This window comes from Saprolegnia parasitica (genome assembly GCF_000151545.1).
Source record: "Saprolegnia parasitica CBS 223.65 unplaced genomic scaffold supercont2.8, whole genome shotgun sequence".
NCBI lineage: Eukaryota > Oomycota > Saprolegniomycetes > Saprolegniales > Saprolegniaceae > Saprolegnia > Saprolegnia parasitica.
In genome coordinates this window covers 349288-371845 of record NW_012156402.1, presented here as the reverse complement: position 1 = coordinate 371845, position 22558 = coordinate 349288, and the positions used below count along the sequence as shown (strand labels likewise).

General features: G+C 57.2%; 8 protein-coding genes across 8 annotated transcripts; 4 read left to right on the top strand and 4 right to left on the bottom strand.

Moving 5' to 3' along the window:
* Positions 1–390: 390 nt before the first annotated feature.
* Positions 391–2049, top strand: SPRG_03246 (hypothetical protein). Its single transcript, XM_012341829.1, has 2 exons — positions 391–911; positions 961–2049. Exons 1-2 carry the CDS (start codon positions 398–400, stop codon positions 1983–1985), a joined length of 1539 nt encoding a protein of 512 aa, XP_012197219.1. The 5' UTR covers positions 391–397; the 3' UTR covers positions 1986–2049.
* A 628-nt stretch (positions 2050–2677) lies between these two features.
* SPRG_03245 (hypothetical protein) lies at positions 2678–6446 on the bottom strand (the record flags this gene model as incomplete). The annotated part of the gene is made up of 12 exons (XM_012341828.1): positions 2678–3003; positions 3059–3179; positions 3221–3400; positions 3457–3684; positions 3726–3933; positions 3985–4412; positions 4466–4597; positions 4649–4762; positions 4810–4890; positions 4941–5291; positions 5341–5470; positions 5524–6446. The coding sequence occupies 12 exons, from the start codon at positions 6444–6446 to the stop codon at positions 2678–2680; spliced, it is 3222 nt and encodes a 1073-aa protein (XP_012197218.1).
* A 2132-nt stretch (positions 6447–8578) lies between these two features.
* SPRG_03244 (hypothetical protein) lies at positions 8579–9205 on the top strand (the record flags this gene model as incomplete). Its single annotated transcript, XM_012341827.1, has 1 exon — positions 8579–9205. Exon 1 carries the CDS (start codon positions 8591–8593, stop codon positions 9203–9205), a length of 615 nt encoding a protein of 204 aa, XP_012197217.1. The 5' UTR covers positions 8579–8590.
* Positions 9206–9619: 414 nt separating this feature from the next.
* Positions 9620–10099, top strand: SPRG_03243 (hypothetical protein; the record flags this gene model as incomplete). Its single annotated transcript, XM_012341826.1, has 4 exons — positions 9620–9725; positions 9774–9923; positions 9970–9977; positions 10019–10099. The coding sequence occupies 4 exons, from the start codon at positions 9620–9622 to the stop codon at positions 10097–10099; spliced, it is 345 nt and encodes a 114-aa protein (XP_012197216.1).
* A 295-nt stretch (positions 10100–10394) lies between these two features.
* On the bottom strand, positions 10395–11910 carry SPRG_03242 (hypothetical protein). Its single transcript, XM_012341825.1, has one exon. It carries the CDS (start codon positions 11892–11894, stop codon positions 10437–10439), a length of 1458 nt encoding a protein of 485 aa, XP_012197215.1. The 5' UTR covers positions 11895–11910; the 3' UTR covers positions 10395–10436.
* Positions 11911–13185: 1275 nt separating this feature from the next.
* SPRG_03241 (TKL/DRK protein kinase) lies at positions 13186–14534 on the bottom strand (the record flags this gene model as incomplete). The annotated part of the gene is made up of 1 exon (XM_012341824.1): positions 13186–14534. A coding segment is annotated over one exon (1333 nt), but the record flags the coding sequence as incomplete, so codon positions are not given.
* A 2521-nt stretch (positions 14535–17055) lies between these two features.
* Positions 17056–19022, bottom strand: SPRG_03240 (hypothetical protein; the record flags this gene model as incomplete). Its single annotated transcript, XM_012341823.1, has 2 exons — positions 17056–18922; positions 18964–19022. The coding sequence occupies 2 exons, from the start codon at positions 19020–19022 to the stop codon at positions 17056–17058; spliced, it is 1926 nt and encodes a 641-aa protein (XP_012197213.1).
* Positions 19023–20867: 1845 nt separating this feature from the next.
* On the top strand, positions 20868–21625 carry SPRG_03239 (hypothetical protein; the record flags this gene model as incomplete). The annotated part of the gene is made up of 2 exons (XM_012341822.1): positions 20868–20926; positions 21016–21625. 2 exons carry the CDS (start codon positions 20868–20870, stop codon positions 21623–21625), a joined length of 669 nt encoding a protein of 222 aa, XP_012197212.1.
* Positions 21626–22558: the final 933 nt, after the last annotated feature.

Below are 22558 nucleotides of genomic sequence, written 5' to 3'. Positions count from 1 at the left end.
ATGTGGTTGGTGGTGGTGGTGGTGAGCCGCGGTGCTCTGCCGATGGCGATGGGTTCAGATTCTGGTGCCACCGACCAGATTCCCAAAATTGCGGCGCTGGCATGGGCATCGTCTACTTGTGCCACTAAAGTACCGCATCACCGACGAGCACAGTACGCGCATGGTATCTGGAGGGCTGCGAAATGCATGTCATCAGGCTGCGCCGTCGTTGGCCAAGGCGTCGTCGGTGGCTCCAGTCGCTGACGCCACTTGCAGTTGGTCGCGCCACCGTCGTGCATACTGAACGCAAATGGTTGGCAAAGTTGAAGTTGCACTTTTTTCCGGATACGCTTGCGGATGGCTATCATCTCGCACAGAGCCTGGCGATCGGTCCGATCATTTCCCGTGTTTGCTTGCGATGCTGAGCTCCACCGCCCGCCGCCTCGCCCGCCCGTCGCTGCTGGCGCGTGCCAGCAGCCATGCTGCCAACAGTCTTCCGCCGGCCCCCGCCGACTATGACTGGGATGCCTTCCGGGCCAAGGCCCACCAAACCATCGATTTCATCGTCGACTACAACAAGCGGCTGGCGGCACGCGAGCTGCCCGTGCTGCCGTCGTGCGAGCCTGGCGACGTGCGTCGCGCGCTGCCGTCACGCCCGTCCGAGACGCCCGTCGAGTGGTCGCAGATCTTAGCCGACGTCGAGAAGGTCGTCGTTCCCAACATGACGCATTGGCAGCACCCGGACTTTATGGCGTACTTTCCCGCCCAAGCCGCGCCGTCGGCGATGCTCGGCGAGCTCATGGCCAACGCCATGAACCAGCCGGGCTTCAACTGGATCTGCTCGCCCGCGGCAACAGAGATGGAGCTCCACGTTATGGACTGGCTCCGCGAAGCTTTCGGCTTGCCAGAGGCCATGTCGTGGCGCGGCTCGGGTACAGTTCTTATGTGCCATCGAGGCATGCTCACGTCGACTCTGCGTAGGCGGTGGCATCATGCAACCGAGCGCGACCGAAGGCATGATCGTCGCTCAAGTCTCGGCCCGCACGCGCAAGCTCGCTGCCAACCCGGGTCTATCCCTCGACAGCCTCGTGAGCTACTACAGCGACCAGTCCCATTTCTGTGTCGAGAAGGCGAGCAAAGTCCTCGGTGTCAAGCATTTGCGCAAAATTCCATCGGTTTTGGACCCGTCGACCGGCAACTACGCCATGGACCTCACGGTGCTCGCGGCGACGATCGCAGACGACAAGGCCAATGGCCTCGCGCCGTTCTTCGTCTCGGGCAACTATGGGGCGACCGGTGTTTGCGCGATCGACGATATTGAAGCCATGGCCACCATCGCTTCGGAGCACGACATGTGGCTCAACATGGACGCCGCGTACGCTGGCGTGGTCGCGCTCTTGCCCGAGATGCGGTCGACGCTCGGCGGCATGCACGTCTGCGACTCGCTCCTCATGAACGGCTCGAAATGGTTCCACCTCATGTTCAACTCGAGCTTCTTTTTCTTTCGTCAAAAGGAGCATGTCGTCCAAGCACTCAACGCGACTGGCGCGTACCTCGAGAACAAGCACACGGCCGAGAACAACGTCTTTGACCTCAAGGACTACCAGCTCGGTCTTGGCCGGCCGTTCCGCGGCTTGAAGGCGTACTGCACGATCCAAAGCATGGGTCTCGAAGGCTTCCGCGACGGGTTGCGCCGCCATTTGCAGCTGGCGACGTATCTCGCCGACGAGCTGCGCCAGCACGACTCGATCCACGTGCTCCGAGATGTCTTTGGCCTCGTTTGCTTCCGCGTCAAGGACGCTGACGATGCGACCAATATGGCGGTCATGGAGCGCCTCAACAACGTCGAGGGCATCCATATGGTCCATACGGTCACGGCCGACCACGGCGTTGTCCTCCGCCTCGCGCTCTGCCACCCGCAGCTCACGGTCGACGACATGGACCGCCTCGTGGCCAAGGTGCTGCGGTCGCTGCCCGATGCACAGGACGTGGCGATCGTCGCCTAAGACAGATGATCGATGCGGTTGTGAATAGAAACTGCATTTTGGCTCCTGTCGTCGAGCAATGAACCAAGTGGTTGGGTGCACCATGGAGTCAACCGAAAACGTGCCCGCCTTGCACCTACAGCCGCTAGATATGAAAGCTATGCACGACGTTGCAGAGATGTATCGATGCTCTTGCAACATGACTCGCACTGGCGCGCAATTACGCCGAGTCCCCTCGCTGTCTCGAAAGGCGATATTTGCTGCCACAATGCCTCGGGCAAATGCAATCGGGCGATTGTTGTACAACGACGTCGTGTCGTCGGGGGGGGGGCTGGTCCTTGGTGCGTCCGTCGACGCCAAGTGGTTTCTCCTCCAGCTGCAGTGCGGCGATGACACAAGGGACGGTTGTCGTCTTGGGCGAGCAGTTTTCTATCGTGCCGATATCGATCAACCGCATGCAGGTGCTTGTTAAAGACGGATTAAATATGAATAAATAATGCGAAGGCGCGTTCCGCGGGCTGGTGACGGACGGTGTTCATGCGTTGTCCTGCATCACGTTCGACGCGCCGTCGTCGCGGGCTTCTACACGTATGCCCATGAGCCATAGTAGCGCTATTCCTCGCTTGCCCTACCCCTTGCGCGGCGCCAAGGCGCTTCTTGTGACCGTCATGACTCTAGTTTCAGAGACGAATGAGAGACTTGGTCGAGCGCGTTCACAAAATGGAGACGTGCACCTTGGGACTGCCGCGGCGCTTGCGCTTGGTGTCCGAAGGCATTTCGTCTTTGGATTCTTCCTCGTTCGGGGCCGCCTTTTCTTCGTCGTCCGGGTTCGCCTTGCCTTTCTCGTCACGCTGCTCGAGCGTCGCACGGAGCGTCGCGTGCTGGTGGTTGACGCGGGCCTTGAGCGCGTCGTCGGCCTCGGTCTCGGCCCACACAGTCGCAAAGGGCTTGGCGCCGGCGCCGACAAACGCGCACTTGTCCTTGGCGTGCTCAAACAACATGCGCCACGTCGCGTGGCCTTGCAGTGCGGACGCATTGCCTGCATTAACATTGACATTGATGAGCATCCTCGTCCACAAGCAGCAGAGGCGTACAGTTGACGATGCAGAAGCGGCGGCCGCGCGACGTCATGACGTTGGTGCGTCGGTCGTCGTCGAGGAAGCCCACGTTGCCACTTGTGACGCACGAGACGAGGATAATGTCCTTCTCGCGGCCCTAACCTGCGTCAGTACACGACCGTCTCTTGCGAGAGGTACCTGGAAGCCGTCGACCGAGGACACTTCGATGCTGCTCCACGCCGCGGGCTCCATCTTGGCTGCGATCTTGGCGTTAATGGCGCCCACAATCTTGTGCACTTGCGGCTTGTACGGTGTGATGATCCCGATGCTCCACTCGCCGCTCTGAACCCGCGGAAATGTCATCATGAGTTGCTCGATCTACCGAGAAAGAAGATATGTCAGCATGATGACGTCGTGCGCTGCCGTGGACGGACCTGGTCGATGCAAAACTTGACTTCGGCGTCGTTGGCCTTGGAGGTGCCGACGCGCTTCTCAACGCCAGCGATGTCGACGACAGTGAGCGGCTGGAACGCCGGGTGCGCGTACATGCTTGCGTCCTGCGCCAACACGCGTCGCGCGATCGCCGGCGCGTCCGTCAAAGCAGCGTCGTAGAACGCCTTGGCCGTGAATGCACTCATGAACGGATGCATGCGATGTTGCTCCTATAAATCAATGAGAAGAAAGATCGTCCATCGGTGTGTACGGTGAGCATCGTCACGGGCAAATACGCTTCCAAGCGCTCCATGAGCGAGACGTCCAAGCCGTGCGTCTTGGCGTCGTCGCTGACGACGGTCGGCGCGATCTGCTTGGTGTCGCCCACAAAAAAGAACCGACCGGCCTGCGCGAGGAGCGCGAGGAGCGAGCTCGGCTCGGTCGCTTGGCCGCACTCGTCGACAATGACCGCGTCAAAGCTACCGACAAAAAGGGATGCGTTGATATCGGGAAAGAGAGAGAATGCGTACCCCGACTGCCGGAGCTTGTGCGTCATGTCAGCGCCAGCGCACGACGAATGCGTCGCAAAAATGATGTTGGCCTTGCCCGCAACGCGCGCCAAGAGCTCCCACTTGTCCAGATCCTTCTCGACGCGAAGGCTCGCGGCGCGCTTGTCGTTGGCGGGAAGCTTCTCGCACGCGTCCTTGATCTCCTTCTTGTACTGCGCAGCTGCCGTCGCGAGGCCAATGTCCCGCGCGCCAGGCCGACTGCCCATCTTGACGGCCGTGAGCGGGGGCGCCAAGAATCCTTCCGGGCGTGGCAGTCGCGCTTGGACCTTCGTCGTGTGGCCAACGAGGTAGATTCCCACCGAGAAGATGCGCTCGATGATCTCGTCGATCGCTGCGTTCGAATCCGAGGTCACAAGGACACTTGGCAACGGACCCTTGGACGGCGACGCCTTGGAAAGAAGGGCCGAGAGGAGGGCGCAGATCGTCGTCGTCTTGCCAGTACCCGGCGGCCCTTCCAGAGCGAGAGACCGGTCTCGAGGTTGCCAAGGCCGCGACGCAGCGCCTTGAACTGCGACGGGTTGATCTCGGACGCGATGAGATCGGCCACCGAGCGGTCCACGTCGTAGAGCTTCGGCTAGAGTAGAAGGAATGAGTGTCACGCAGTTGGTGTAGACAAAAGGTGTACCGTGATGAGCGACTGATATACGTTGTCGAGTGTGGCCGCCGCCATGGCAATGGCTTCGGTGGGCGCCTTGACCTTGTTGACGAGCTCGGCGACGACGTCGTGGATCTTGGTCACCTAGGAACACAAGTGTTGAAACATTGACACCTTCAATACGACCGTACCTCGAGGGTTTCGACCGAGATCTTCATCTTGGTGAGATCTGTCAAGAGCGTCAGCACGACGTCTTCGTCCTCCTTGGACATCTATTGCATAAAAGTGAGGCGACCGACTGCAAAGGAATCCATGTGCGTACTTGCTTCTTGGTCGACTTCTTGCCCTTGCCCTTGGTCGACGTCTTAAGCGCCCCGGTCGACTTTGCGATGACGTCGCGAAGCGTGGTCGCGGCAACCTTGTGCACTGAGACGGACGCGGTGGCACTTGACTGGTTGAGGATGACGTCGCGCAAGTGCCCGGGCAACTTGTCGATGGAACCGACGCCGTGGACCATGCGCAGCGTCGTCACCAGCGACGCGACCACCTTGGCTTCGATCTTGACGGCCTTGGGGAGGTCGAGCACCGTCTTCGCTGCATGGAGGAAGACGACGTCGATCGTTTGTCTATGCGCGCGCTCGACAATGCCGATAGCCCGTCGTGAGTTGTCAACCTAATCATTGTATGCGCATTGAGAGAGAAGAGGCAGCCGATGCACGCACCTTGAGGCGGACGACGTCACCGATTTTGATCGAGTTTTCCCCACGCGTCTGGAACGTCGCAGCGTTTGGGTCTGAGACGCCGTCCAACGAGGCGGCGAGCTCTGTGAACGTGGCAGGCAGCGGGTTTTGCCTATATTTGCATAGAAACGATGAGATTGGGTGCAAGATTGAGAGGAAACGTACCCAGCGATGATGGCGGCTCTGGCCTCGGCGACGAGAAGCGCGACAAAACGCTCCTGGTACGTTTCCGTCGTGGACATCTTGGTCGAGAACTTGGGCGCCTCGGACCCAAGCACTTGGAAGAAGAAATCGCGTGTCTGGGTCGACGATTTCTGTGTCTTGGGCGTCTGGGGCGTCTTGGCGTCGTTGAACGCCGTCTTCATCGTCTCGATCGGGTCGAGCTCCACCACCGCCTGGAGACGCGCGCCAGCCTTCGTCTTCTTCTTGGCGGGCGACGACGCCGACGACGGCTGCGGAATGAACTCAATCATTTGCGGCGATCGCGACGGCAAGCTCCGGGCAGACGGCGACGTCATGGGGCGCCCGCCAATGCGCCGGGGCGATGGAGACGCCATGATGAGTGGGTTGCCTTTGATACGCTGGGGCGTCGTCGGCGGGTCAACCGGGATCGCAGCGGAGAACTCGAGCAATTTCTCGACGTCGCGCTTCCATTTCTTCAGGCGATGCTTCCCCATAAGGAGAAGGTCGAGTTGGATGGCGCCAATCGCGATGAACCGCGTCGGGTCGATTCCCGGGGCGAGCTCGAGCTTGCCTTGCCCAACAAACGCAGCGCGGTGGCCGAGAGGAAGATCGGGAAGTTCGGCGAGGCCCACCATTTGCGTATGAGCCTTCTTGTACGGCAGCACGACGAGCTCGTCCGTGGCCTGGAGGCCGTCTGGGAAGAATTCTTGGAGCTTGGCCGTGTTGACGTCGTGGATGTCTCTGGGGAGAAGGCTGCCAACGTCGCGGAGCGAGACTTCGACCATGGCCTTGAGCGCCGTCGAGACGTCATGCGACGGGAAGGCTGCCGTGACACTCGCCGGGTCGAGCTCGTATGCGATCGACCCGCCGGGGCCGGGGCGACTCGTGACAAAGCGGCCCGCCATCGTTAGCCTCTGCTTCAAGCTCTCTGGAAAATGGAAGCCACCCCTTAGTTAGTCGAAGGTGCGCGCGCGCTTCGTCCGGCCTTCGAAGCGCGCGCGGGCATGCTTGCCGCCACCGCATCTCATCGACGCGACCACTTTGATTTTTGAGGCGTCCTTTTTATTTTACTGCATACGTATATCGTGCTTAAATAATAATATCAAAAACGTAAAAACGATAGGCCCCCTACCAAATGCCCTTTGAGGTCCTGCGATTTTGGACGGTTTCGCCTACACCGCTTTTCTACCGGTGCCAGGAAACCAGCCGCATCCAGTTGAGTTGTCGAGTACTAGTACGATGCTGTCGGTAGGTCGCGTCCCGAACTGCTCGTCAGCACGGCTGGTGAGGTCATCATGCACGCCCAGAGCGCGGTCAGTGAGCTTGGTCAGCGCATGATGTATTAATATAATGCCGTTGGTACAATAAAATGTATGCGACAAGCAGACCATAGTCTGCTCCTGGGAAGGCGATTGATTGACAAAACCCATCAATTTATATGACAGAATAGGATATAATTCGTGCTACAACATTGTACAGTCGTACCTAGTTAGTCGTGCCTATGTTGCAATCGGATTAGACGCACGCAGCAGCTTCGGGCGTCTCGTGTCAAGGCGGTCTATCGTCAATCTATCGTGGTGGTAGTGTGCACTTCCGCTCAACAGTAGTTTTGTACGTCATTACGCTGTGCAAACAACGTATGGAGCATATTACGTTGATGCCACCATCACCACCTTTGCACACATAGTGTCATTGCTCTGTATCCAAACGGCGGAAGAATTCGAATCCCACCTAGACGAGACGTGCTCAACCAGATTTACGCGATAAAAGACAATAACCTCGCGCGGTTTTAGAAGGAGCGTTAAACGTTGATCTATCCCGTCCGATAGTAGCAGCCACTCGTGACGAGCCAACAAGCCTCTCCTCGCCTCAAACAAGGCTCCAACTATAGAGCCGTCCCAGTCTTGTACCTTGTGAACACGATCTCTCTCTCTCGGATATCCAAAACGCGATCTGTAGCTCGATGTTGGGCGTACAAAATCGTTGGTGCCACCATCACCACCTTTGCACACATAGTGTCATTGCTCTGTATCCAAACGGCGGAAGAATTCGAATCCCACCTAGACGAGACGTGCTCAACCAGATTTACGCGATAAAAGACAATAACCTCGCGCGGTTTTAGAAGGAGCGTTAAACGTTGATCTATCCCGTCCGATAGTAGCAGCCACTCGTGACGAGCCAACAAGCCTCTCCTCGCCTCAAACAAGGCTCCAACTATAGAGCCGTCCCAGTCTTGTACCTTGTGAACACGATCTCTCTCTCTCGGATATCCAAAACGCGATCTGTAGCTCGATGTTGGGCGTACAAAATCGTTGGTGCCACCATCACCACCTTTGCACACATAGTGTCATTGCTCTGTATCCAAACGGCGGAAGAATTCGAATCCCACCTAGACGAGACGTGCTCAACCAGATTTACGCGATAAAAGACAATAACCTCGCGCGGTTTTAGAAGGAGCGTTAAACGTTGATCTATCCCGTCCGATCGTCAGTCCGAGCCCGTTCTATATATTTGTTTTGGCCGTGTCCAGCATAGTGGCGTACCGTCGCTACCTTTGGCTGTGCAATGTCGAACTACTAGCGATCGGTGGCGACGTCGAAGGGTCGAAGGCGTGGTGGTCTCGAAACTGACTGCCCAGTGGATCCTTAATAGGCTCGCTCAATCAAATAGCTCGAAGCTGAACAAACGCAACGCAACCACGCCTTTACCTCCCGGATGGTGTATACCAGTGTTCTATGCACCCCAACAAGACCAAATTGCTAGTTTGTGGCGCTCTTGTAAATATTTCTGGCTTCAAGCGATTGCCGGCTTCCACTACGCGATGGCGCTGCGTGGCGACACACCTATTTGTTGCGTGCGATTAGCCGCTACGTTGTCAATCGTGTGCGAAATTCGGTGATATGAGCTGGCAGCGTACAAGCGCTGGAAAGCATATTCGAACTTCGATTGAGGCCAGAGAGAGTGGACAGCAGGTCCGAGGGCCAACACCTGCGCACCTGCGACGACCCGGTTACTTTGTCGTAGTTTGACATTTGCCGAGCAAAACACCATGGCGGTCCTGCGTGCGCTTCTTCTCTGCCTCGCTCTCACAGCGACAAGCATGGCGTCAGAATGCGGCGACGCCGACTTGACTGCGATCAATGCCAGCGCCTCGGGCTGCTCTAGCTTTAACATGACGGCGTCGACCAACGGCTCGAGCTTTGGCGCGTGGGATGTGTGTGCGACATCGGCGTGTCAGAACCTTCTCACGCGCTACCGCAACTTGAACTGCACTGTGAACGGGCTCACGGGCAGCGACATCGCCTCGATCACGTGTCCGAATATGATTCTCCGCCCTCGCTCCCGTCACCATCACAACGACCACGGTTGGGGCTCCGACGACGACGACTGCAGCAGTTCGGTGTGGAACGCGATCGTTCTGATCGTCGTGGTCCTTTGTGTGGTCACCATTGGGATCTACGTCTGGAAGCGCCATGGACAGCAGATTCGCCGACGCCTCGGGTGGATCAACAGCAATTCGTACTTTGCCGCCACATCCGCCGCCGACGCCGACGTCTCGAACGTCAAATTTGCTGCGGCGAGCTCTACCGTGCTCGTGCCGACGGTGCAGCTTCAGGGAATCCAGAAGGGCGCGCCAGCCGCCGTGCCATATTCTTCCGTGTAACTTTCCTGATAGCGTTCGCCTTACCCCGAGCATTATCTTACTTTCAAGTACCCTCGTTCTTTAAACGGCTACCAGTGATCCGTCAGCTCAATATCGTGCTGACTACTAGTACGGATGTAAACAGCACCGTACACGTCGAACACGTCCTCGAGTCATCTTCCCGCATTGGAGTTTTGTAGATAGCGAGCTCGCGAGATGGATGGGTCGATGGAAGCGCAAATCGGTCCGACCGTTTTGATTTAGATGCGCGGTTTAACCTTCGCCGGTCATGGTTGGTGGCTATTTCCACCTGGCAAAGCAGCCGCCCTTTCTATTTTCACTCTCCACGTAGCTAAATTTACGATCGAAGATGGCGGGCCGACCAGGATGGCGCGGTGTCGACAACTCACAACCCAACTCGCCACCATCCGCATCATGCTTCGCTCGTTCCTTACGCTCGCCCTCTCGTCGGCCGCACTTGTCGCGGCGCAGGAGCTTGCCCACATGTCCATCTCGATCGAGTGGGTCGACCGCTCCCATGGTACGATCATCAAGGATTCTGGGTGATTATTGACGCGCCGATTTGTAGCCAACTCTGCGTGCCCTCGCGCCGACTCGGAACTCGTCCGACAAGGCTTCACCGCGTACGCGTTCCGGTCCGCGAACGACACGAGCAACTCGTGTGGGCACTGCTTTCGTCTCTGGAACAACGCGGCCAACGTCACAGTTCAAGTCATCGGTACATTTGACTGGCCTGCGATGATGATAAGTCACACGAGGTGTAGACGTCGAGGTCGCCGTCGACAATTTTTCGACTTGGAGATTTCGCGCAAGGCGTTTGCGGTCTTTCAAGATTACGCCGTGTCGGGCGCGATCCACGGCGTCAGCAGCGTCCCGGTCCCGTGCCCTCCGTAGACAAAACTACCCTGTTGTCTGTGCTTTTACAGTCGACGTCGTCTCTCTTAACGAATAAACTGACTTCTTAAACACGTCTTTCAACGCCAAAATGCAACCTAAAGACAAGGTGCAGCCTCTTAGCGAGGCGGTAAACAGCGAGGTCGCAACGACCTACATATGTACCTCGCGAGGCTAGCGGCCGTCGCAACTAGATGTTCAATCCTCGGACGTACTACAGTAGTAGTGTGGGCGTGGGGTTTACCGGTACATCGACCGGCACAAGCGTGCCCTAACCCGCCATCGGCAACACAATCAATCGACAAAACCATGCATTATATCTCGGTCAACAAAATTACTACGGAAGGCAGCGCACGATCTTGGCAACAAGACCGTCCATGTCCGCCGTCGTCAGCTGCGGGTGGCAGAGCGCGATGCGGAGGACGACACCGTGGTGCGCGGTCACCGTGTGCACAAAGTGGATGCCTTCGGTCTGGTTGAGGCGCTCCATGACCGCCATGTTCGCCGCATCATCGGCGTCCTTGACGCGAAAGCAGACGAGCCCAAAGTCGACTTGGCGCACAATCTCAATCCGGTTCGTAGCCGAGAGGCCCGACGCGAGGTACTTGGCGAGCGAAATATGGCGCGAGAGCACGTCACGGAAGCCTTGGAGCCCCATGCTGTTGATCGTGCAGTACGCTTTCAAGCTGCGGAACGGCCGACCAAGGCCGAGCTGGTAGTCCTTGAGATCAAACACCTTGTTCTCGGCCGTGTGCTTGTTCTCGAGGTACGACCCGGTCGCGTTGAGCGCCCGGACCACGTACTCTTTTTGCGTGAAAAACATAAAGCTCGAGTTGAAGAGGAGGTTGAACCATTTCGAGCCGTTGATCAGCACCGAGTCGACGAGGTCGAGACCGCGGAGGAGCGGGCGCATCTCGGGGAGGATCGCGACGACACCAGCGTACGCCGCATCGAGGTTGAGCCACGCGTCGTACTTGAAGGCAACCGCGGCGATCGCCGGGACGTCGTCGATCGCGCAGACGCCGGTGGCGCCAAAGTTGGCCGAGACAAAGAACGGCACAAGGCCATTCGCAACGTCGGCGGCCATGGTCGCCTCGAGGAGCGCAGAGTCCATCGCGTAGTTGCCCGTCGCGTCGTCGTACACGGACGCAATCTTGCGCAAGTGGGTGACACCGAGGACCTTGCTCGCCTTCTCGACGCAAAAGTGGGACTGATCGCTGTAGTAGCTCACGAGCGCATTGAGTGTCATGTCGGGGTTGGACGCGAGCTTGCGCGTGCGGGCCGAGACTTGAGCGACGATCATGCCTTCGGTCGCGCTCGGCTGCATGACGCCACCGCCAGAGCTACCCCACGACATGGACTCGGGCAGCTCAAACGCGTCGCGGAGCCAGTCCATGACGTGCAGCTCGAGCTCCGTTGCCGCGGGCGAGCAGATCCAGTTGAAGCCCGGCTGGTTCATCGCACTCGCCATCATGTCGCCGAGGATCGCAGAGGGTGCAGCCATCGATGGAAAGTACGCGTAGAAATCCGGGTGCTGCCAGTGCGTCATGCGGGGCACGACTTGCGTCTGGACGTCGGCCATGATCTGCGACCACGCGACCGGGTGCTCCGGCGCCTTCGCGGCCAAGGCCCGGCGCAAGTCGCCGGGCTGGCACGACGGCAAGACGGGAATCTGGCGCGCGTGCAGCTGCTTTTGGTAGTCGACAATAAAGTCGATGGTCGCGTGGGCGTTGGCGCGGAACTGTTCCCAGTCGTAGTCGCTCGGAATGGGCGGCAGCTCGGGCGTCGGGACCATGCTTGAGGGATCGAGTTGAAAAGGCAAAGTGATCGATTGCGTTGAAGTTGCTGATGTGTATTTTTATTGCCATGTTTAAAGATAATCTAGTATTTATATGGATTGTCGTGAAATCAATTGAAAGCGTGGCAGGGGCTGGGGTCGCGAGCCTAATTAGGTATTTTTCGGGCACGAGGATACGAGCCTTTTTTGGATATAGTGTGTGATGGTCGTTTTCGCTAAAGGCAATCGAAGGCATTGCTTGGTACATTGCGCCCGACGGCGAGATCCACTAGTGAAGTGAGGCGTTGCGTGAATCATCGTTCCTAGTCACCGGCAAGCAAGAACGCACCGGGGTGCTCGTGGCCACTATATAACACTATATTAGAATGTATGAATAGTGTACGAGTGCTTGTAATCGATGCCAGCGTGATTATTCCTGATTTCAAATCGACACACGTGGCGATCTTGGTGCGTCCTCCAATCTGAGGGTGCAAGTGACTATAATACCGGTACCAGTAGTAGAGAGAGCTGGAGCGTGCGAGATTCATACTACACAGCTCACAACGAGAATATCTTGCACAGCTGTTTAAACTCCAGCGGCGCGAGCGGCCTTGATACGCAGCGCGATCGGCTGCGATGGTCGTCGGTTCACGGCCTTGCTGGACCGATGACGGCGGTCGCAGATGGTGCCATCATGGTTCTCGGGCTGCTTTTGTGCGTCCCTAGAGATGTGGAGAATTTGTATGCCGTCATTCCACCGTCGCATGATCGATGATGCCGTCACAGGCGGTGCCGTCATAAATCGAGCTGCTTTTGATCTGAATATGCCGACGGTGGAGATCCTGTGCGAACACCTGACCCCGTCGCGTCGATTCGAATGCGCAAGCAACCTTCTTCTGCATGCCGCGCCAGGGAACATGAACGAACTCGACTCGCAGCTGCATGAACTCATTCGATTAAGAGCCTAGTGCTCTTGATGAGACGCCACAAGCAGCGACGCACGATGCAGTTCAGGCACCACCAATTGTACTCGCCCCATCAAAAGTCCCTTGTACGCCACCTAGGGCATCGTCCCCCGCATCGCGCGGGGTACTATTTCTGCGCGATCCGTTCACATTCTTTTTGGTGCGAGCTTATACGCATTGCTTGACGAACTGATACTGCAACCGATGATGGGCTATCATACTTCTCGGTCCACACTGCATCTCAGCTGCCCAGTAGCCTGCGGCTCGATGGAGCTGCCATGGTGTAAGGCCCAGCGGTTTGCACATGTTTTACACCACAATGCAGCCAACACCACAACAACAAAGGCATCTAAAATATGTTTACATTTGGGATTTTTCGACATCAAGGCGTTGTTGGAGACCGACGGCGAGGTCTGCCGCTGTCGGGCGCATGCTCGGGTCGTTGGACATGCACTGAAGCGCGAGGACGCGGACCCACGGCGGACAGTCGGACGTGAAGCTCGGTTTCATCGTGCCCCGGAGCACCTGCGCAATGAGGTTGGCGTCCGAGAGCATCTTGCCTTTGGCGTCGCGCTTGTCCAGGTACGGGATCTGGTGCGTATCGAGCTCGGTTAGAATCACGCCAAACGAAAAGATGTCAGCGGCGACGCTGTAATGGCCGTCCTTGAGCACTTCGGGCGCCATCCAGCGGTACGTGCCGACGCCCCGGGTCATGGTCTCGGTCGTCTCTTCGCGCGAGACGCCAAAGTCCGAGAGCTTGGAGCCCATGTGCGAGTCCATGAGGATGTTGCGCGACTTGAGATCGCGGTGGATCACGGGCAGCTCGTGCAGGTACACGAGTCCCTTTGCAATGCAAAGGGCAATCTCGAGCTTCCACGCCCAATTCACGTGCGCGCGCGGGTGAACTTTGAGAAAATCCTTCAAGTCGCCCGAGTCCATGTACTCCATGACGCAGCGAATGCGCGACGGGTGCGAGTAGATGGCGCCGTAAAAACGAACCACGTAAGGCGAGTCGAGCCGCGCCATGAGCTTGATCTCTTCGATGAACGCTTGGATGACCTTGAGCTTACGCTTCTCCTTCAAAACCGACTTGACCGCGACCGTCGTTTCGCCGAGGTATGTGCCCAGGAAGACTTCACCAAATGCACCTTTGGCAACCCGCGCCGTGATGACGACGCTGGCTTTTGGCAGCCGCCATTTCGGATCAAAGTCATCGAGCGCGTCGTCGACTTCGGAGAACGCCGAGTCGGTGGCGTTGGGCTTGGGAGGCTCCGTCGACGACGACCGGTGCCCTTGGTGCGGCACGGTCGGCTTGTCCGAGTTGTTGGCCGAGCCTTGCGACCCGGGCTTGTTGCGCTCGCTCCCGTCGGGCTGGCTACTGTTCTTCAATGGGCTGCTGTGGTTGCGATTGTTGTTGCTGCTGTTCGTGCTGTTGATGGCAATCGGCTTGCGCGGCGACATCATTGGTGGACGACTCGAGGGCGGCGACAGCGTCGGTGGGCCCATGATGATGTGGTCGTCGAAGGGCTGCTGGAGCTCGTAGACCTGCGGCAAGAGGCCCTGCGACCGTGCGTGCTTCTTGCGCCAATAGAGAAAGAGACCGACCAGCGTCAAGACGATGACGACGGTGCAGACGATGACGACGACGATGAGCGTCGAGGACGAGGCCTCGTTCGTGTCGTCGCGTGCCATGATAGGTCCAAAAGTGACCGAGTAGCCAGCGATTACAGCCGCCATTTGCACATCCTGCGACGGCCAATCCCGGGCACCATCCGGATACAAAGATACGCCATTTCCCACAAAGTGCCCAAAAACAGGCCACCATCCCAGCCATGTTCACGCACTTTGGTGATGCTACACACAGAGCGCTGCTTGGATCGTGGACGCAACGCTGTGCGCGTCTACTGTTTGCTTGCGCAGCTGGCATGGACAACCTCGACCAACTGCAAAGTGGCCCAACGCCCTGTTTGTATTAATAGTGTCTCTACGTGTGCAAAATGAGCCTTTCGGTGCTTTGGATCTGGTGCTGTACCGTACGACGGGTTGCTATCACTCGCAGGCTCTCCCCAGGGCTCTACCTTTGCGAGAGGTCGGCTGTCGCCACTCGACACGTGGCCCACCCCGTTGACCTTCGTGGCGCCAGTGGTCTGGATCGCGGCGACGAACGCTGCCAACACCAAGACGCCAGAGGGTAGTGCAACTATAAGACCTAAATCATGGTGCCTGAATGACGACGGTGCTCTCGTAATACTCGAGAGAACCCTCCACCCTGTCCAGGTCCAGGCCACCGATGCGACACGGTGGATAACCGCGCTTATCCGGATGGTCAAGTGCAATGTGACAACTGGCTTGATGGCCTTTCTTCGCCCGCCACGGAGAACCATCGCGCGAGGACGATTTCGTCATACATACCCAGTCCATACACTACGCATGCTACTACACTACCTTGGTACACTACACTGGTGGTGCAAGTTTACAGTCAGTGGGTGCGCTATTGCGGTCCGTCGGCGCCTGCGTATACGCTCGCGATGGGCTTCCCATCCCACTCGTTTTACGAGCAGCATCAGATGCCGCATCAGGGTCAGGGTCGCCTAAAATGCACGGCACGCGTCACGTAGGCACGTGTGAGCAGCCCCACTGAACTGAAGAGTCGTCGGACTGGTCGCTTTTGGAATGGACACGTGCGGTCTAATTAAGGGAAATGCTTTCGACGGACCCTTCAGAGGCGCTTGCGTGTGCCGATGCAACAAAGACTTGTCGAACGGACCAAGAAGGCCGCCTATACCATTCTACGCTACGTCATGCGACTGAAGTGTCATTAGTGCATCCTTGCTCGGGACTGCATGAGCAATCGGTACCTAACGCCTCTGCGGCTTTTGTCGGCTCGCATTTCGTGCATGGATTGGGCAAGACACTGCATATCAGAGCAGCCACGAGGACTCTTATCTTGTGGAGAGTTTTGAACATGTCTTGTTTCGATTCCTTCTGGTCGTCTATAGCCAGCACCAGTCAGGCGGCTTCATTCTAACGTTAGGCTTGGCGAGTACATGGGCGAGTACATGTCGTCTCTGCGTACGCGCGTTTGGCTAGCTCGACAAGGCTGCAACACTTGGCTCGAAGCACTAGCCTGGGAGCGCAGCCCAGACTCACCAATGTCACACACCGATTGCCTTGCGCGCTGGTAGAGCCAATGTACACAGTCCATAACGTCCAGTGGAATGCAGCGGCTGCAACCGAAATGTCTGCGGCGCAGATGAAACGCCGACGCCCGTGCCAACACATGCACCGACGGCCGCCGCATTAGTGTCACTTGCCCCAGCGCCTTACCCAAAAACAGTACTGTGGCCCGAGCTTCGGGCGCGCCGACTGCGACTACAACTCGATCTACAGTGTACAAGAGCTGCAGCCAGTAGGGCTGATGCGGCGGCACCGACAGACACTGCAACCCGAGCGTCTGCTGTAATGTGTCACCGTACAGCCGACGCCGACTGCCACACCACGGGTGGCGATTACGACGGACGCGGTGGCCCACCCTGAATGCAGCCAGTTGTATCGGTGGTTTGGTTTGCCCCGCTTTCCTGGGCTGGGCTTGTGATAGCGCCCGCGGTGCAAACACAAACAGCAGCGAGGGGAGAGCCGTCTCCCGTGAAGCAGGCAGTTGTATTGGGCTTACACCACGAAGGCAAATATGAAGTGAGCTACAGGAGCTACAGTATCCCCATGTCTACCGGATGACTATTCTAGGAAGTTTGCATTGGTTGGACATGGCTTAGCCTTTGATCCACACACAACAGGCTGCAGCACAGTCGGACATTAAAGAGAGAGCGTGAGAGTGGTCTCACTCTCTCATCCTCTCTATCACCCTCTAAGACCTCGTGTGCGCATTTCTGGCGCTGTAGCGAGCCAACCGCGTCCAAATGCTGGCGAGTTCAACAGATGTCCAATGTCGTTTGATATACATAAATGTAAACAATGTACAGTAATCCCATCCACGTCGTCCCTTTGTACGCGCCCCACACGTTGCGAAGAGTACTACATCTTTTGCGACTGCATGCACTACGACACCGCTTTTTCTCCCCGTTATTCAGGAACGTAGGTCGTGACCATACAGCATCCGTGGTGTGTGCTAGAGAACGGATGCCACATGGTCAAGTATTATCGTGCGATGATTGAATGCACCGCTACAGTACTAATAGTCAATGACAAAGTGGTTGCTATTTGACCGTCACGGTGAGATTCTTGAGCAGTTTGATGTTGAACGCAAGGCTCGAGACCTCGGTCAACTGCCCATCGAGAAGATGCAGCGCCGCGTCGCCGTTTTGGACGACACGACAATCGCGCGCGTCGTCTCCCGTGTTGTTTGCATTGGCTGCAGCCGTGCTACACGCAATCGCAGCGCTAGCAGACCGTGCGGACGGCGCATATTGCGACTGCTGCGTGGCGACTTGCTGCTTCTTGGCACGTAGCCCTTTCTCGGGCAGCCCGAACAGCGTCAAGTGGCTCGAGAAAAACCACTGAAGCGTGCTAAATCGGCGAGCATGCAGCACAAAAATGGAGCCGTCGCCATTTGCTTGGAGTCCATCGAGGTAGTCGCACACGATCGAGCTGCTGTTAAAGACAGCTTGGCGCGCCAGACTGTTCTTTGCCACGAGCTGCCAGTAGTTGTAGCGGCACACGTGGTTGAGGCCCGTGACGACGAAGATGTTGGCGACAAGTCCCACGGCAATTGACGTCGCGACGCGCATGTAAAAGCCATCGTAGACGTCGACGCAGATGCCGTCGATGCGCTCGCGGGCATTGGTGAGGTTGATCATGATGCTGTTGTTGTATTCGATAAACGGCGGCACGTAAAAGAGCGCGATGGCACTGGCGTAGAGCCACGAGACACTGCTGAGGTTGCAAAAGCCGACGAATCGGCTCTCGCCTGCGTGCTGTGCGATGCTCAGCATATGGACGAGCCCTTTGGTGCACTTGAGAATCGCGCAGTTGACCCACAAGAGGCGGGAGCTCAGCGCAAAGAGCTGCAGCGAGTATCCAAACTGTAGCGCGTACATCGTGTACAAGTTGACGTTGCGGACGTACAAGAGGCAATTTTGGATGTCAATGAGCACACTAAACGCGTACAGAATGACAAACCAATCCGAGTTGTAGCAAAACATGCTGTAGCTGAGTGCGTGGCTTGGGTACGGGAAGCACTTGGGCACGATGGTGCGCAGCGCCTTGGCGATGCTCGACTCGACGTGGGTCGCGTCCGGCCACTGCACCGTGCGCCGACTGGCGAGGTACCCAAGGATCGCAAAGGCGATTGCAATCGACTTTGCCGCCAGCGCGAGCTCACCCAAGAAGGTGTGGGGTATGATAAATCCAAGCTTGTAAAGAGACCCGGGCACAAAGGTGCTGTTAATGACCGTGACCGCCTTGGCGCTGTCGTTGTACATCATTGTAAAGTTGCAGCTGCCATACCCAAGCTCGGCGACAGGGTTACAGCCGGTGCAGAACGACCGAGAGAAGATGCGGTAGTACGAGACGATGTGGGTTTGCGGCGCGGATGTATTGCGTAGCTGGATCTCGTTCGTAAAGCGCTTGTCCACGGTGACGCGCCCGGGCACATAGTTGAGGGCGTAAAGCTCGTGGGCACTCATGGATGCATTGGCGAGGTTGGCGCTGTCATCGTCCGTGAACGCATGGCTGAGCGCATTGCCGCGGAAGAACGACACGGCGTCGGACGCGAGAGCGAGGTGCACCCGCCCGTTCGTCGCGTCAAAGTTGACGGCGTAGCGAGCCTCGAAGATCGGACACAAGACCGTGCTGGGCGTGAGTGGAATGTCGCCTGCCGCAATCACGTAAATCTTGTCGCTTTTCGCAACCAGGTGCGTCACCGTAAAGCTGCTCATCCAGCGGCCACTTTTCGAGAGGTCTTGAAGGCCCATGTCGGCTGCAAAGCTGTACTGCGTCCCGAGCGAGTCCAAGCTCGTCGCCGCGGCGATCGGTGTCACGAAGAAGTAGCCACCGCCCATAAAGTTGACGAGGGCCCAGTTGTTGATGATCGCGTCGCCGGAGACGAGGAGCACGACAAAGAGACTGGTGGCAGCGACTGAAAAGCGTGCGCTCGATGTGCGTACGTCCAAAACGTCGGCTTAGACGTGGTGAGTACAGCGACGGCGTACTTGTTGGTCGCCATCCCATGCCAATTCCAGAGTGTGAGGCGACGTACACCATGCGCCCGACGCGAGATTATAAATACCCAAACGGCGTTGTGTAAAGGTTCGATCGACGGCTCAGTCTGGAACAAGAACCGGTGCACATCGGTAGCCATGTTATTTGAAGAGTTTTTTGTCTCGTCGTGCAGCGCATCTAAGGAGTACTGACAGTGTGAAGAAGAATCTCTCGTGATGTTCCAATAGTAGCAAACCGAGAACCCCACACAGTTGAACATTGTACTGGCTGCATTCGAATAGGCTAGGTAGGTGCCGTGTGTCGGTGCACGCAAACAGATGATAACCACCGTCGAGTGGTAGCCACGCATTGACGGTTGGCAAGTGCATACGAGGACTGAGACGTCTGAGTTGCGTAAAAATAGCCCATTCGTTGCTGAACGGAGTTGTATTGATTCTGAAAGATATTGTGGACTTCCTAATGCGCTTGTGAGGCTTGGCCGGTGCTTCAGCGAGGAGCGTTAGTGGTCGTGGCTCGAGATTGTGCGGGTCCAGGTAGCGTGCACACCAAGGATCGTCGCGGAGAGCGACCAGCATCAAGAAATGGCACCACAGCGCGACAAGCCAAGTGCCGGACGTGCAATCGTTCTATAGTAGCTGCCTGGATCGCGAGCGCGGTTGCGTCAGCGTCAAGCGGAAGACACGGTTGTTGCGTTCGAGCCAAAGACAATACCAGACGCAAGCACGTAAGATCGACCAGAAGGCGTGAATGGAGGACTTGTGGGCCGAGTACGGTACGGCGACATCGTCGTAGAGAAAGCCGGCGACCGACGACGTTCATGTGCAAAATGCCCCGCATCGGTGCAAAAGCGCGCCAGATCGCTCGGACCTATGGGCACCGCACCAAAAGATGATCGTACGTTTCGCAGGCTTGTGCATCCCAGAAAAGGCAGTGTCGAGCACCGTGACCGAGAAAGTGCAAACTGGCTCGGGCGGCCACGGCTTTCAGCGCGACCCGGTACAGGAAGTCACCGTATCGTGAAGGGACGTGGGCTGACAGCCATAGAGGTGGGTATAAATAGGCCGCTCTGCCCGGGTGCTCGTAGAAGGTCTCTGGAACGCCAAGGTGTTGCACTGGAAGTACACGCCAGTCAAATTGCGGTCGCTGTCGGAAGCCGGTCAGTCGGACGTCCATAGTCGCCGCGAGGGAAAAGCCCATTCGTTGTTTTGTTCAACGGAATACGCCCTTGAACAGTCATTCACCTTAGTTCTTCTACTGACTTTGCCAGGAGCCTTTGGTTTCTAAAGGAGCGTAATACAGTGGTGCACTCTCAATGGACTCTCAAGTGCTGCTTATTTCGGATGCTTAAACTTCAACTCAATTTAAGCTCAATTCAAGTAACTTCGAGTCAAGAAGAGGACCAATGTGGCACCCAACACATGTTGTGGCGCCATATTGGGTCCTGTGTTGGCTACGATCTTTGCCCCCGTTCCGGTGCTTACTACAGTCGATATTTCCGTGATAGACTAGTACATATTGATATATGTACAATATGTCGTCTAGTTGTGTTTTTATCGAATGCAACGTTTCGCGTCGAGGGTCTCGAGCTCACGCGCAATAGAAAAGGTGCAGGTACGAGGTTGACATGTATTACTCGATCTTTTCTGCCGTCAAATTGTGGTTCGATTTCACTGTAACCCGACGCCATCGCCTAAGAACCGAGTGGTATTTGTCTTATTGGGTTCGACAGAATTGAGATTCGAGTCTACAGTGTACATGTAGGCGCGTATCTGAGACGCATACCACGACGCTTTGCCGTCGTGTTGTACAAGACCAACCATGTCCTCTCTCACTTTTTAATTTGCCTCCTATGGTTCACCTCACGCTTCTCGCTCTCTGCACGATCCTCGGCCTTGCGTCGGCCCAACCGTGCCCAAACTCCCCCGCCCCGACGGTCGTTGCGGCGCCGAGTTCGGCAACGCCGACTGCAACCGCAACTCGGCATACCCGTGCTGCAGCAAGTACGGCTGGTGCGGCAATGGCGCCGACTTTTGCAACAACAACAACAACGTGTGCGGGTCTGCGCCGCCGTCGAGCTCGACGTGCCCGAATGCGCCGCGTGCCGACGGTCGTTGCGGCCCCGAGTTTAGCAACGCCGACTGCAACAAGAACTCGGCGTATCCGTGCTGCAGCAAGTACGGCTGGTGCGGCAACGGCGCTGGCTTTTGCGACTCGGGCGTCTGCGGCTCGTCCAACGGCCCGAGCCTGACCGTGGCGCCAACCAACCCCCCGAGCGGCGTGCCCATCATCGTCAACCTCGCCGTGCCGGACCACGTCGGTGTCGACTGCCCCGGCATCCAGTCGCGCTGGCCCGCGGGCACAGTGTTTTGCGGGTCGCCCAAGCCGCCGGGCGCGGGCTGGGCGCCGTCGTGCGACCAAAAGATGACGATTTCGTACCAGGGCAAGGCGTCGACGTGCGTCATTTCGTTCCAGGCGTCGGGCGTCGGTATCACCAACGGTGCCTACGTCGAGATCGTGCCGACGGGGTACATGCAATTGACGGGCGCTTCGTACGGCGGCCAGTTTCCTGCCACGTGCACGGGCACGTGCAACGTTGCGCGCAACTAAAGCCCATGTTAGCAGGTTTTAACGTGTGCCAACTCTGTATTTGGTTGGATACTGTGTGTGTGTCAATCTCGATATGTGGCAATATTGCCAGATCGACAGGTGAAGTGTCGATCGTGTCACATGGACCGCCAGCACTGAACGAACGAACGGATGCGCCAACACTAGTGCGAGGACCCAAGGGGTCTAGAGACAGCGTTTTATCGCGAGAGCTCGAAAAAAATCAAAGAATCAAGCCATGAGCCACTCAAATCAACGCGTCGGCGTTCGAATGTCGCTGAAATCAAGTTTGCAAGACCAAACTCAGCAAGAGATGCTTATCACGCTGGTACTCATGGGGCCGGTAATTTTGGCGTCTTGCCAGACAGGCTTGACAAAGACGCGCGCGCGTTCTCGCGTCCGCTCCCACAACACACCGACGCGTATGCAATCCGAGACCCATGTCACACTGCCGCAACTTCAAGCGCCGCCCAAGGCCACGTCGAGGTCGTTCGCGTTGCGTTAAAGTCGATTGTGGAGGTGACATGGAGCGTTGGCAACCCATTTTACGTGAGCGAGACGCGCTCGGTTAGCGCCGCCGCCTGTCGATTCGCGTGCGTCTGGATGGACATGCGCCGTTGCAGACACCCATCGTTCGGGATCTGTCCTTGCAGTTGCAGTGCCGTCGCAAAACCACGTCGTTGGCACGTCAACGCCTCTGCCATCGAGTCGTCGAGAGCGATATATGGTTCGTGGGGACGGAAAAAGCCGAGTGGTTGCGTCGGTGGTGCTCCAGGGAATAAAAACATTTGTTTTCTTCCCTTGCTGGTGCTATTAGTCAGAACCTGTCATCTGTGGGAGCAGTGCGGTTAAAGTCACTCAGGGCGCCACGTGTGTGGTTCAACGCGGTTTTTAGGACGGTAGAATCGACAATTATTGCCAGTTTCGATGAAACGC

Bases quoted from the DNA above. Each gene is read 5' to 3' on its own strand.
- SPRG_03246 (XM_012341829.1), top strand. From the start codon at position 398: ATGCTGAGCTCCACCGCCCGCCGCCTCGCCCGCCCGTCGCTGCTGGCG. The intron at 912-960 runs GTACAGTTCTTA...GACTCTGCGTAG, and splicing joins CATGTCGTGGCGCGGCTCGG to GCGGTGGCATCATGCAACCG.
- SPRG_03242 (XM_012341825.1), bottom strand. From the start codon at position 11,894: ATGGTCCCGACGCCCGAGCTGCCGCCCATTCCGAGCGACTACGACTGG.